Consider the following 15,470-nt stretch of genomic DNA (forward strand, 5'->3'; position numbering starts at 1 on the left):
CTCTCTCGTTTACTCATGGGCCAACTGTGGTGAAAAAATACAGTGTGAAACATATTGATCATTGTTTTGAATCTTGGCCCAAGCCAGGTCACGGCAATTCGGACAGACCAAAGCAAAAGGTGTTAGACAAGAGACTTGTGATCAGCCCAGCCTTGTCCTCTAAAGAGGTTGCAAGCAAGATAGCTTGGAGAGACTTCACCATTGAATCTATCATATATGAACCAAAAAACAAGAAAAAAAGAGTTCAGTTTCAGATAAAAGCCAGAGTTGAAAATCCAATAAATCTGAAAAGAAAGACTAACAGGAATATGAAAATCTCTCAGTATTTCTGTGCTTTGGAACAGCTATGATGTTCTACAGGTTAGTCAGGAAGTGATCGGTGCTGTACTTTACACCTCACTGAACAGCTTCACACACTCACTGCTTTGTGCAGTGGCATGTTGGTGCTGGAAGCCACTAAGATTAAGAGGGGTTACTTTCTGCATCTCCACAGGCCGGAAATCTCCACATTATCTTGGCAGAACTCAGGAGTCCAGTCAGTGTGTTCCTGAGAGTACTCAGCTAAAAAATAAATAAATAAATAAATGCTTATAACCCTCTTCATGTGTTATTAATAGCAACTAAAATTAAATTCAAGTAAAGCAGAATACTATTGTAGTTATAAAACAAACAAACAAAACTTGGAAATATGGGCTGTGTGAAGTGCTTTCTCTTCAATAGGACTGATAAGATTTAGCTAGCACAAAGACAAAAAAAAGGGTGTGTGGAAAAAAAAATCAATCCAGTCAAGTGGAGAGCACAGATCCCAAGTTAACAGGTGAAAAAGCAAACAATATGCACATAAAGCAAAAGGAGCTCCACTTCTTTTCCCTTCTATTTCTCTGTTACACACAACCCAGACACATACATTTATCAAACAATAATATGGAAACATCTGTGTATCATGTGGCTAAATCGTGGAGTCATCTATAATTTGACTTTGTGCATATAACTGACTTATGTGTAAATACTGCCGAATAGCTTAGCAGGGGAGAGCAAACAGTGTGACGCATGAAGAAATAACCAGGAGGTGAGAGGACAACAGCCTTACTGGCAGATCAGTGCTAAATGAAACCTGACTACCTCACTGTGGCTACAGAATGAAAGCGATTGTGTGTGATTATCAAAGCCCGTATACTGTAGTTCTTTTGTTCAGGATGCACATGTCTACACACACTTAAGGATACACACAAAGCGTAGGGGGTTTCTAGAAGCTTGTGAGGATTTGGGCCCACTGGTTTTTTTGGAGTCTGGGTGTGGTAGCTTTTATAATCTGTTTATCTAAGCCCTAATCTTTGAAAATTATTTTGAAGAGAAGACTTACAGTCTATGTAGTGCTTCCAGGTATTTTCTTCCCATTTTGATGTATTGAATTGCAGTTCCTGGCACTTTGAGAAGTCAGTGCCAACACAAAAACGACTGAAATGCCAGTAGCCCAGTACAACTGAATTTTTGACTAAACCAAAAGACGGGGCTGTCAAAGTCGTTTACTACAAGTGAGATCACGTTCACCTGACGTTTTTCAGGACACTGCCCGAAATAAGCTTTTCCCATGTCCTGCATACTACCAAACTGAGATGCAGATAGCCACAGTGTAACAACGAAGAGACAGGAAAAAAGAAGAGGAAAATTTTCTGACATTATGTGTAGAAATTTCTGCTCTAAGTTCAGTAATGGCCAAAAGCTATCAAGAAAAAGCATCACAAGGACACACCATTTTAGTTAAACAGATAAAGAAATGTTAAATAAGCATCCTGCCAAGGAAAAAGGGGGGTGCTAATACCAAAGTACCACAAAGAATATCAGCCAACATATGGATTTTTTACAATTATTTTTATTTCCTAAAAACTGTTATCAGCAGTGACATCACCAAACCCAAAAAACATTATCAGTAATTTAAACAAATATAAGACACCCCCCTCTGCACAGGGCAAAGTACGTAGTAAGAGTCCATCAAACTTTTAAGTTTGCAGTACTGTCTGAATTTCACTCCTTGTTGTCAGCAGAACGAGATGACTTCGATAGAGTTGTGTGTGTATTTATAAGTGTTGTGATTTGAAACAAGGGAAAGGAAAACCCATGAATGTGGCTTGCTGTCAGCCATCCTGGAGCTGGTTTTGGATGCCATTTGCAAATGCACCGAAGCATTACGCAGCATACTCAGAACATTTTCATTTTCCTGCTGTGTTGTGCCAATCTATCTTTCACAGGAAGGAGCAGTAAAATTGGCATATTTAGCTTTGCCATTGGATTTTTACAATTTAAATGTGTAATACTGTCAGACTATATGCTTTGGAGGAAAAAAACAAAAAAACTTTTAACCTTGCACACCAGTAAACACATTTTCTACCCAAAATCACTCCTTGGCTTTTGAGTCTGCACATCTGCAACTGCAATGCCAACAAAAACAATGTGAAAATTCCAGTGATGAGTGTGCCATCGTTTCCACACCTTATGGTTGGTGGTTTGATCCCTGGTCTGCATGCCAAATATCCTTGGGAAAGATACTAGCTCCAAGTTGCTCTCAGACGCATCCATCAGAGAATAAATGTGTGTGAACGTTAGATAGAAACCACTTAAATGGAAAAAGCACAGAAAAAAGTGCTTGTATGAATGGGTAAATGAGGCAGGTTGTGTAAAGAGTTTTGGTAGTGTAGGTCAGGTAGAGTAGAAAACTGCTACATAAGAACCAGTCCATTTACCAATTACGTTATTATGGGTGTTTTCACACTTATAGATCATTTTCTCTGGGGGAGAATCAGCTCAGGAGTTGGTAAACTCTTCTTTTCACAGAGAGAAAACTCCAAACGAACTGCAAGCGATCCAAAATGTGGCACTACAAACCATGTGAGAATGTTTGGTACGCTTACTGGCCAGATATGTGAGAGGAGGGAGCAACCAAAGTAAATACGAGAGGAAGGTGCTGTGGTCTGAACAAGTGGATAACATGAAGAATTTACTCTTAACATTCGTATTTACCTGGTAATATTGTGCAGGTTTTGTACGATACACAATCAATAGTGCTCTGCTAGCTCAAAAAACTTGCAGCATATACTGAGTCAGATTGAGGTCGGATCATAAACAAACCTCTCTGGAGCCTGTTTGAAAGCAGGCTGAGACCACCTTGTCCAACGAATTTTAGTAAAACTGTTTTGGTCCATATCCGACTGTGTATTCACATCTACAAAAACAAACTGCACAAAGAGAGAAAACAAATGAGCGTTTGACTTGATTTGATCTCTCTGACTGTCTTGTGTTTGTTTCTTTATCTGTTAATTCCTCCTACGCCATCAGGAGTTGCGAGACCAAGTGCATCTTACATCCCTGGGGGTTGTTATCTATGTCAGATATTACGTAATCATCATGTTGCCTAGAAATCACACCTATAACCTCATTTTTATTTACCTATAATAACACCAAACTTTTCTTGGAAATCTCCAATTATTTATGATATATTATGGCATCAGGTTGTCTGGCAACCACCTAGCAACATGATAAAAAAAACTTTATCAATCTACAGCACATTACAAAAGGATCCAATTGTCCATATAAGCTGATGGATACATTATAATCCCATGATGCTGCCGAATAACAACAAAACAATGGGCTAAAATCATATTTTATTTTATTTTTTTTTACATTTAGACACTAATAACAACTTAGAAGAGCACTCTTATCATTTTCTTTCACAGCCAACAGCAAATGTAGACCAAACAGTGCTGCAGTATGGGCACATACCAGTAATTGTAATCTGGTGCAATTACGGGGGAAAACAAGTAAATAAATTAGTTACAAATAAAAATATTGGGTTGCATCCAAATACATTATGTCCCATGCAACGCTTCTGTGAGAATACAAAAGTTATTCTTTTCTTGTTGCATTTTCTATTGGCCCTTTTGCAAATCACGCGGATGAGCAAAGGCCTGGGACAAACATCAGTGCAAGAAAGCATTCAAGAACCTGTCTCTACATTGATGCAGTGTCCACTTATTCCACAATGATAATACATTTTTTTGTATTTTGTTTCTGATTCCGCCCACATGTCAAAATGCATTACTTGAACCAACCCGAGTCTGTCATGCGAGTAACCAGCTGACCACGTCAAGGCAGGTGGCCATGTCTTGGGACAAGAATGTCTTTCAGAGCTTCAAATTCCAACCAAAATAAGGAAAGGCCTCTGACATTACTGTACAGAGTAAAGCATTTTTTGTTTTTTCCAGCAGAAACTACCTCTCTCCAGCCTGCAGATGATTTGTTTTTGCTTTACACTCCTCTCTGTTGATTTGAACTGGTGGGAGTCTATGTGCAAGTAGTGTGGGCCACATAGACATTACGATGCAGAGATCTAAATGATCGAAAGTATGGCTGCACCTGACTAAGAGTTGATAGGAACAATAACAGTTGTGACAAACCTTATGCTTGTATGGCAAAAAATTGAAGATGTCTTAATAAAGCTGGAATAAACACTAACATAAAAGGGATTTATCTCTGAAAAAAAATAACAGAATGATAAATAATCTGTAAAACTTCAAAAGTAACCTTCCCAACACTGCAACAGAGAATGTTAATGACTCAAGAGGGAAGGATATCGAGGGAATGATAACAGTTGTTTAGATAAAGCAAAGTTAAGGGAAGGATATAATGACACACAGGAAAGAGAAAGGTGGCAGTTGTCGGTGGGTAGGAGGGGATTGCACAGCTGGTGGTTGGTATAAAGAATTGGGCAGAAGGACAGAGAGACTGACTGAGGAGAAGGAGAGATAGTTGACTTTGGAATCTTTAAACGCTGCTGAGGCAGAACAGGAGGCGTTATGTAAGCATCTATTAGTGTGTGTGAGCAAGCGATAAAGCATTTTCTGCAGCCTTGCCAGAGCTGCGCAATGAGAGTTTCCTTCCCTCGTGATAAGTATTTCTTTCCCTGTCCTTAAGGCATCTTGCCCGAGGACGGATGTACACTATAAAAACTGACATATACACTAGCGAACACGAAAAAGCAATCCAGGCCTTTTAACTGAACATGTATCCGACACATAATATAGAGAGCAGTGTTTTTACAACAGAGCGCTGTTTGCAGAAAACATTCCTGCATGCCTCCTACGCTCCTCCTCACTTATGAAACTGAAATGAAATTTTGCCTCTCTTCTTCACCGCATATCAGGAGATGATTAATGTCTCATTAGAGCTCTGTACACATACACACACGGTGCAGATTCCCCCCATTAGTCTGCGCTTCTTCCAGAGACCTTTATTAGTATTAAAGAAGGAGTGATTCAGAGACAGCCACAAAGGTGCACCCTGAAAACTTTTTACTTTGATAGTAGATCCTCATTCCTCCGTGCCCCTCCAAGTCAGTAGACAGTAAAGCTGCATAGTTAGATGATAAGCTGTCTGCTACAATCCTCTGGGGTTATAAATCACCTATGTAGCTCATAACCCAGATCCTGAGGCTGACCTAGCAGACATTCCAGATGCCTGCTTGCGTCCTGATCTGACCCTCCCCGCTTGCATGACTCCATTCATTGAAGATGACCTTTAACCCCTGCCTGTCAGTGCAAGAGGTTTAACCTCTTGTACTCTGGAGGGAAGAAAGGAGGCTACAAGCAAGGATGAAAATGTACCTTCTAATTCAGAAGGGATTTTTCAGACATTGATTTTATGAAAAAAACAAACATTTTTAACACACAATTACCATTTAAAGTCTTAATTATAAATGAAATCATGTTTGATTGCCATATTTTGAAAAATAACAACAGTACTGTTCAGCATTAACCAAATTTAGCAACAGATGCAGCTGAACCGGCACAGCGAGTTTGTTTGACAGAAGACAGGGCAGATATTTATTTAGCTTTTTGATAGTAGGACTGACTTTTAAGTGTGGTCGTATTTCGTTTTTCAGCATAGTGCTGAGAAAGATGTGATTAAAAATTGTCACCCTGTCTGCAAAAGACAGGAAGGAAATCCCTTCACAAGTACTTCCCACTATTTAAAAAGAATCAAAGTTACTTTTCAGCTCGCTCAAAAATGGGAAATATGACAGTTTGCCAGTCTGACCTGCTAGCACATTGCCAGCAATATAAACTGAAGCTATCTTTGTAACCAACACTACATGTTGTCCTGTTGCTGCATGTGTAATGTGTGTTTTTTATGTGTTTTAACAGCACTGCAATAATACTGATAACGGTCGTCACTTTCCTCACTTTAACACTGACATTAATTTTTTTTAATCTCTAATCTGGAAACCCTAAAGTGTCATTTCAAGGCAACTATGCAACTATATCTCCCTCAATCAGGACGAAATGTCAGCACCCTGAATGTGGGTTAGACACCTCCACACTACAGTGGGGGTGGGTTAGATGTTCCTCTGACCTTCAACAATCACCAGTAATGTCTCCTTTGGGAGAAGTGTATTGGTAATGAGGTGGATGAAGGGGGATTGAGAGGTGATGAACTACATTCTGCCTGCTCGCCAGACCTAAAACCTGCTGGTGATTCTTATACAGACTGAGTCAGAGGCCGGTCAGTAATTATGTTAAAAACAGACCTGTGTTTTTCCCTCCTGGTGTCTTGTTTATGCTGATTCTATGTTTTCCATTCATGTTACCCTACTGTGGTAACGGTGTACCTGACCAAGGACAGATAAGAGAAAAGCTTTTCACATCGCAACAAAACAGCCCCGCCCCCTTCACTTCTTAGAGCTCTTTTAATGTTCATTCAAACTGGTCTTTGTTCTGTTATCAGGGTACTAGATCTCACACTGATGACTACTGACAGGTTGACGTGGTCTACTTAGGATGTGGGTGAAAGGGAGACTTCGCAGAGAGAACATAAAAAAGAGAGTTAAAAGGAGACACACACACTAAGACCGCAGCTGACAAGACAGGTGGGAATGTTTAAAAATGTGCTGCAGTTTGACTATGTTTAGATGACCATAACCATTTGTGCCCAAGTAAATGTGCTGATTCTTCCTCTTCCTTCCTGCAAGATCTTTGTCCAGGCTTGTCTAAGGAATAGTGACCTACTTTGCGGCATTTGCAAAATAACAAGACAAGGTGTAAAAGTATCAAGTCGTATTGAAGAAACAATATGCAACTGACAAAGCAGTTAATATAAAACACACAGAGGACTGAGTGACATCTTTAAAGTAAGTTCTTTTTAAACACAGTTAATCCTGTCCCACACTGAAGGTATTACCCAAGTCGGTGGAGAACCAATGAAAATAAATGGCTTTGTTGACATAATCTAACGCAAGGCAAAGAGTGCTACAAATGCACTGGGGGTTACACCCACATAGACAACTACCACTTTCCAACTGTGGCCAACACTAGCAGAAAAAACAGGTACCTTACACTGCAGCGCAGTGCTGTTACTTTGTGAAGGTCAAAGCCAGATTTGTCAAAACCAAATTACTGTGAGTGGGTTTGTGTGGCAATAAGAGTTCCCTTTTAAAGTGCTCTTATAATTTGTGATGAATACCACATGCATGCACATCTGGGTAACAGAGAGAGCTGAGATGAGCCAAGAAAATCAAACAAGCATTATGAGCTCTCCTACTAGAATCAGTACAAAATTCATTTTACGTAGAGATAGATGTATCAGCTACCAAACAATAAAATATTGATAATCTCATATTACCAATATTATCTTGAGAGCTGGAAGTTCAAGTTTCAATACTTTCTTATGTTTTATAGAGCAAACAACTAATGAATCAATCACAGACCTAGTTTAAATCCAAATATGAATAATGACTAGGTAAACAATTTCATGGAGAGAGAGAAAGGAGATTTTATCACCAGCAAAACCAGTTGGAGCAGAGTAGAGACTAGAAGTTACTCCGAAAGGTCAATGGAGCAACAAAGAGGCCTGACTAATATCACTGCGCAGTTATATAATGTTATGCAACCTCTTTTAGCCACTGCATAGTGTCAACCCAGACTGTGTTCTTGTGCCTTGTGGAGATGAAAAGAAACATAAATGTTTCTAAACTGAACAGATCAGTAAAAAAAAAAGAAGAAGAAGAAGAAGAAGAAGAAAAGAAAAAAAAGAGCCATTTTGTCTTTGTGTAACACAATCACCCTGGTTTTTAACGCACGCTCAGTCTTGCATGCTCCCAGGAGACACTCCCTCACATCATACATGACCAGCAGCACGTGAAATTCATGTGACGATGAGAGAAGGACGGAAAACAGTAAACGTGCACTGTGCAAACCCCCAGACCCATACAAAAACGGTGCCTGCTTACTATTTGTACCGATGAATGTTATTACATTTGCAGAAATTATCATACAGAACCTCTTAAAGAACTGTGACATTTGCATATAAACATATTCAACAAGAAGGTGCTCAGTTTTTATACAGCTAACAGGTATTTCAGTGTGAAAGTGCAGTCTGACAGGCAAACAGTTTTTGGACACGGACAGTAACCCCAGCAGTTGTATCAAAAGAAGGAAAATGCTCTTAGGCACCACCTACAGCCTCTCCCAGTCCGCTTTAACTGTTACATAATCACTTTAGTGCAGTAGGCTTGTCCCAGGGTGCACGTTCTGCATGTATGTTTAACGAAGACCAATCACAGAAGGCTCTGGGCAGGAATACTCATGTATCTCTGTGTGAAAATAGTGTGAAACAACTGGAGGAAAAGCAAACTGCAATACACATGAAACATCTAATAAAATACACTCACTCGCACACACAGCAAAGGTGCATTTTACTGCCTGACATACAGTGAACACATCACGCTGATATATCCACTAGCCCGTCAAGAGAGGGTCAACAAAGATGGCATTGAGCTTAGGTGCAATCAATACATTTAGACATGTGAGTAGTAAAAAAAAACTTTCCGAAATCTAGATAATGGAGTTATCAGCGAAATGCACTGTGACTATTTCATGCAGTCTCCTTTTCACTTGGTCAAGCGCTTGAGCAATCCTGGCCCTCATAAAGCTTTGGCTCTTTTAAGACGAGTTTCGAAACCATTCTGGATGAAATACCAAACATGCAGTCAGTTAACCAGCACGCCCCCACACCATTCATGCCCAAACCACTGTACAGTTTTAGCCAGATATCGAAGCATTGGCAAGGAACAGAAGTCCAGAGCTGTGCATGAAAACTGCCTGCAACACTTTTATCACCACACATTCAGTGCCAAACTAGTAGTGGGATGGGGGCTTAATAGAGGTAAGAGCACAAAATCTGGTTTGATTGTTTACAATGTGCTGCATAAATCTATAGCTACAATCTATTCACATATGCCCAAGCTTGTGAATGAATGCAAAGATAAAAGTAGGAAACACATCAGATAACTATATTTCTTGAAGTTCTCTTTCATGCAACAAGGAACACTAGAGAAAAGAAAACCAAAGATTCACCAAGTGTCCATGACTATAGATGACATCAGCCTCTCCATACCTGTTTCTGGGGACAGGGATGTGGGATGATGAGAGGGAATATCTCTCTGTCTGTGGTAGGATCTGCCCTTGCGCTACTCTGAAGTTGCTGGTCGGCTCTGGCTGCTTCCCAGGGTTTCTGATGTCCAAATGCATAAAGCCACCTGGCAACTGCCCGTTTACACCCAGGCAGTGAGTGGGGCTTGCCCTTTTCAGGATCCCCGTGGAACCTGTGTCTTTTTGGTCCAACAGGCCATTCTAGAAAATGCAGCAAGAAAAAATTACAGTGAGTTTATCTCTGTTACAATCAGGCCTCGATTAAAAACATTAAGTCTAGTAATACCATTAAGTTCTTATTTAACTGAGCATAAGATTACTGTTTTTCTCTGATTTTATATATATATATATGGGTACAAGCCAGGGTATGGTGTTTTTTAGTGTAACCGTTTGCCTTAAATAGCAACTTCTTTAATTTTTCCTTCCTCTCACTTAATAAACCCAAGGTTATTGTCCTCTCCACTGGACATGAACGCTGCTGAACCAACCAGAACAGAAGCAATCCTGGGTTAGAATATGGTTATCATTTCTGTTCCTGCCACCTAAATTACAAAACAACACAAATCTAGAAAAGTAGCTGTGTAAATATGCTAAATACACATAACTGCCAGGTCCAATGTCCAGTTTTGTGTATTCTGCGATGCAAATGGAAACTCTATTGAATATTACATGATAATATATGAAAATAACTAGCATGTACAGTGTAAAAGTAACTATATGCCTCATTGTGTTATATATAACTGATTAACCACTAACTTTATAAAATGTTACAAATATACTTTGGCAGTCCAGAACTGCTTTTCACGTGCTTTTTTCAGATTTAAAAAAGTTTTTAAATCTGAGGTGACAGAAATAAGGGCATGGCCACGGACACCAGACCTCTGGGATTGTCCTATGGTGTCTGCCACTGGGATGCAGAGTATCCATTGGGTTTTGTGGGTTGTGGGGTGGGGCTCCTGTGGCTCTGGCTTGTTCTGCTGGGACAATCAGATTGCGATCTTGGGAATTTGGTAGCAGGGTGCACTATCCTGCTAAAGAGAGGCTGCTGCAGTCGGGGAGGGCCCATGCTGTTACGGGGTGTGCTTGGTCTGCAAAAATGCTCCAGCCGGCAACAAGTGTCAGAGCCGCATTCATATGAATGGCAGGACCCAGTATTTCCCAGCAGTGTTACATTGTGAGGAGATTATTTTGATAATTTGATGTCGTGGTTTTAATATCGTGAGTAACTGGCATATTTATTATGAGATTTATTTGCTGTCTGCATAAAGGCTCACAAATTAAATACAGGCACACACAATGCAAGTACAAGGCCGATGCAAACAACAACAACAACAACAACAATATATCACGTGTCTTTACTGTTAAGTCCGTGGCGTATGTGTAGTTAGAGTCGGGCCTTCCCATGTCGCCAGGAAGCCCAAACTGTAGCTTCACCCTTAAGTTATGGGGGAGGGGGGTTGGGCTTGTAGTTTGACGTCCCTGCCCCCTTTTCTGTAAACTTTGCAAAGAGTGAGCCGCCATTAAAAGCGGTTACAGTACGATGGAGTTAATAATGATAGGTACGGGCAGGAATTGAAATAACGGCGCTTAAAAGTTATTTAAAAATAACGACACAGTAGTGACGTATAAGCCTCACAGTCGCAACCGTTAAAACGTAATAACAGCACATGAAAATGGCGTAAAATGTCAAAACTTTAAAGTCACACAGCTTGCAGACATGCTAACATTACGTGGGCGATATTATCTTGAGCGGTAACTCGGGTATATGAAGGGACTTTACCGGCTAATGGAGTCGTGCGCACACGCGTAAAACATCTCAACTGCACTTACTTTTTCCACGTCGTGCAACAGCCGACCACCCAGAGACAGCCCGTTCCCTTTTAGAGGGGTCCTCTCGCTTTTAATCTCCGCCGCCGAGCCGCCGTCCATTACGTTTTTGTACGGCACGGCCCCGTTTGTGTACGCCGACATGGAACCGGTTTTTTCCACCGAGGGGACCCGGGTGTCGCGGAGCACCGAGCGGCCGGTCCGACAGTTAAAGTCCGCACCGCCAGCTCCTGTCCCAACCGACGACTTCTCCACAATATATTTGGACTCCATATTCAGACAAGGCGAGCAGGAGAAAGAAAACCAGCTTTCTAGAAATTTTAGTGCAAATTGCTGGAGTCAGATACATTTATTAGGATTGTCGCAAGTTGATGGGAACTGTCTGTGTCTTTACTTATATTCTAGCCTACATGTAAAGTTTTCCGCCACCGCCGCCGCTGCCCCAAAAAGCCGCCCGGTCAGGAGGATAAAAGATTGTTTTGCCTCTTTCCTCCAAACGGCTGCCACGCCCCCTCTGCTCCACTCCTATTGGTGCTCTGCATATATAAACATTACATTCTGGCACGCGTCCACCGCAAAGCTGCAGGTGATTGGCTAGTTTCACTCTGTCAATAACAGTTTTTTTCGAAGCCAAGTACTGTGGGTGGAAGAGAGAGAGAGGGGCGTGTTCTCAGTTTACCGGCCGGTGTCTGTCGACGTTGAGCCGGTCTGCGAGGGAGGCGCGGTCGAGAGAGTACAGGAAAAACAGCGTGCAGGCCTCATCGGCTAACTGCGCATTTATAATTTTGCAATTCAAATGGCACTTTAGCGAGTTGCAAACTATTACACCTGAACTTCTCATTGTAGGCGAGTTATTATAGAAAAAATGCATACACTGCTTTCTCCTTATAAGTGACAGGGCCTGTTGGGGAAATGTATGCTAATTCAAAAGTTAGCATTTTGGAAAACTAACACCGTCCGGACACAGTAGCATGAAACACTGCAACTCACTGCAGTAAATAAGGTCATTTGCAGAAGCAAGGTACAGATTTATGGTGATTAATTCAAATCTGCGTAAGCTTGACTTGCACTGCATTGCACGAGAGGTTTCAGGTCATATTTCACCGATTCCTCTATTTTTATATGTCGTCCATGTGTCTGCTTCCTTTTTATAAAATGCCTTTTGAGTGTGGTCGGAAAGAAAAAAAAGATTTCAGCAACCTTTCTTCATTTAGCATAGCTCCTGTTATTGAACGATACAGTACACCTCCCAGCTGTTCCTGCTGTATTGCTTAATTTCTCACACAAAAAAGCATTTTCTTGTAAGCTGCACTTTCAAATGAGAGGCCGCTGCAGAGCAGGAACCAGGTGTAGTTTGAAAGCTGTCACAAAGCAATGAAACTACAGGCAAAACAAACACTTTCTGATGTGCCACTTTATTAGAAAAGTAAAAACTCACTTTAATATTTTATGAAGGTTAATATAAAACATTACAATCTTCTGCATACAGTATCTGCACTGTCACACTATATTTTAATATATGAATTATTTTGAAACTAAAACCTGTGCTTTAGGAACATACAACATTGGCTACAGCTGTCACAGCAGTATTGGCCCATATTTATATAAGAAGACAATTAAGAAACAGGGTCTGTATCTGCATGGAAAGCATGAAAGATTTTGCATCCACAAAGTACAATGTGTCTGTGACAACCATCTCTTTTTTTTTCAACAAATGTATACTGTATGTTACATTGCAACAACATCAGAACAGCAACAGTGTATTTTACACATTTACATCATCATACTGGATTTGTGCAATGAACATCTGTCTTGATGTGTGTATAACAACCAAACATATCCATCAGTGCTTTTTTTTTTCCTCTCGGGATAAAGGAAATGTGACACATTAGGTGACAGCCAAAGAAAAAGGATTAAGTGCGATAGCGGCTTCCAGCCGGCATTGTTTAAGGGAAGCTTCAGCGGAGCTTGTTAAGCGTCTCAGCTGTTGGCCATTTCTCACATTAGACAATAGTTGAGCCGAGGGTGCATTGTTGATATCGGACTGGGGTTGGCGTGACCCACAGCCTCTGCCCCCTTCCCCAACCTCCATTTCGCTCCCAGTCCCTCAGAATAGCACATCAAACACCTCACCTGCACAGCGAGGGAGGAAGGTGAAGCTAAGGAAAAAGAGGTCTGTATTATAGAATGAACACAGCTGGAAAAGGGAGCATTATGCAAGAGCTGACCAAATGTAAGCAAAATGTGCTTCCTCCCCTAAACTGGAGAAGCACATGGTTGAATGTTGCTCTCTGTGCACACACTAGAGGAGAAAGAGGAGGAGGAGTGTCCTGTGGGTCTGTGTCCATTTGCAGTGAGCCTCATCCAGCTTTATACTGCGTGTGCACCCTCACCCCCCACCCCCTCAACATGACACTTTCTTGCTGCCCCAGAGCAGAGAATAAACACAGCTCTACCCTAAACTCCCAGCGGCTCCTCCCTGTTAGCTCTCTTGCTCTGCTTTGCTCCTCCAAGTTGTTGCTTTGGAAAAACTGCTTTGAGTCACATGGCAAAAAGAAAAACAAAAGTACAACAGAAAAGATTAACAAACAAGATCAGTTAAGTACCACAATATTTTTCATCTCGATATATTAAAGCATGCACTTTTTTTTGACCAAGCAGGAAATATTGCACCAACAACATAAACATACTGTTTTTATGGCAGTGGTATGAGCTATTCAACCAATAGAATTGTCAGTAGGTAAGAAAAAATAAACAGTGCATTAAAATACAGAGTGCATTTGTTTTTACATACTTTCTGACATTATTAATTTAATTTACTAACCTTACTAAACCTGTCTTCTCTCTGCATTTGGTCCCACTGTGAGATCAAATGCATCTTTTTACTCTCAGCCAGCGAGCAAGTTTGTATCCCTCTTCACTTCATATCTTTATGCCCATTTATTAAGCCTCAAATATTTTGTTTTTTCCCCTCTGTTCCTTTTTTTTCTTCAATGTTTCCCCACAGCTACATGGGAAAGACATTGTTTGTAATGGAAGCAAACTCAGGACAGAGGCTGGAGACATGGGTGGGGAGAGGGGCAAACTTCCAAAAGACACTCGCTGGTCATTTTTATGCCCAGCTCTTTATTTTCCTTGGAGTCCAAGACTTCTGTTGCTATTTCAACCACAAGACTTAAATCTGGTAAGCTACCGGGAGCTCTGGGTTTAACTTAAGTCCAGAAAACGAATCAGAGCTGTGCTCTTTACGGCACAATAATGCACAAATAAGCCCAGCAGTCCTGCAGCTGTCCAGCGCTAAATTACAATGGTCATAAAATCAGATGTTTACAGTGCCCAAAAGATATGACATTAACTGCGCATGATGAAGAATCCTGTATTATTTTGGACACTCTTTCACTTCCTCTTTTTTTTGAAAATATTTTTCTCTCTGTATTCACAATAATACTGTAAAAGTCTTGCATTGTGAAATCTATCATCCATATCACTCTTGGGAGATTCTTGCACAAGCCATTCAATACCCCTGACCTGATCACTTTTCCCTGCATCACTGCCAAATATGTGTGCATGTGTGGGTGTGTGTGTTGGGGTGTGTCAACATGCCTCTAGCTACAGATGTCAAATTTAGGTGGATTTTTAGCTAATCTCTTCATTCAAGTGGAGGTTACACTATCGAGCCAAACATATGCGTCGTGATTATTAAGTGGGCTGTTACTAAAAACTGCTAAAAAGCTTGGGTTGGATCATTTCTGAGGACAACATCCTTCACATTTAAACAGGTCTACAAATCATAAGCCAGTATTTGGACACAACACCTCAATCGCGTCTTCCAGGCAACAGGTCGGCGCACAATGAAAACCTGTTTCGAGTGTTTATTTTAGGGAGAGATAGCACCGCAAATCTCTGTGACATCCATGTGCTTAAGAGGAGGCGTGTACATGTGTGTTTGTGTGTGTATACTGTGGACAATACGTTAAGGTGTGCCTCACATTCCTTGTACAATATAGCCAGTTTCACTGCTACTACTATTTTTATCTGTTTTTAGTTGCACAATGCATGCACATTTCTTTATATTATATTTTATTATACTCAGTACAGAGTATAATATATATATATATATATATATATATATATATATATATATATATATATATATATATATAT

At 40.6% G+C, this 15,470-nt stretch overlaps 1 protein-coding gene across 2 annotated transcripts in view; it reads right to left on the bottom strand.

Annotated features, from left to right (window-relative positions):
* Positions 1–11,818, bottom strand: part of slc2a4rg (SLC2A4 regulator) — a 39,313-nt gene extending 27,495 nt beyond the window's left edge. The window contains exons 1-2 of one of the 2 annotated variants that reach the window (XM_084916782.1): positions 11,310–11,818; positions 9,445–9,680 (exon numbers count right to left, since the gene is read on the bottom strand). In XM_084916782.1, the coding sequence (XP_084772908.1) occupies positions 9,445–9,680; positions 11,310–11,579 (506 nt within the window). In that variant the 5' untranslated portion in view covers positions 11,580–11,818. The remainder of the gene's footprint in view (positions 1–9,444; positions 9,681–11,309) is intronic. The other variant, XM_084916781.1, reaches the window with a different exon arrangement.
* Between the last annotated feature and the right edge of the window lie 3,652 nt (positions 11,819–15,470).

Source organism: Perissodus microlepis, chromosome 20 (genome assembly GCF_051167445.1).
Source record: "Perissodus microlepis isolate ML-2025 ecotype Zambia chromosome 20, ASM5116744v1, whole genome shotgun sequence".
Lineage (NCBI taxonomy): Eukaryota > Metazoa > Chordata > Actinopteri > Cichliformes > Cichlidae > Perissodus > Perissodus microlepis.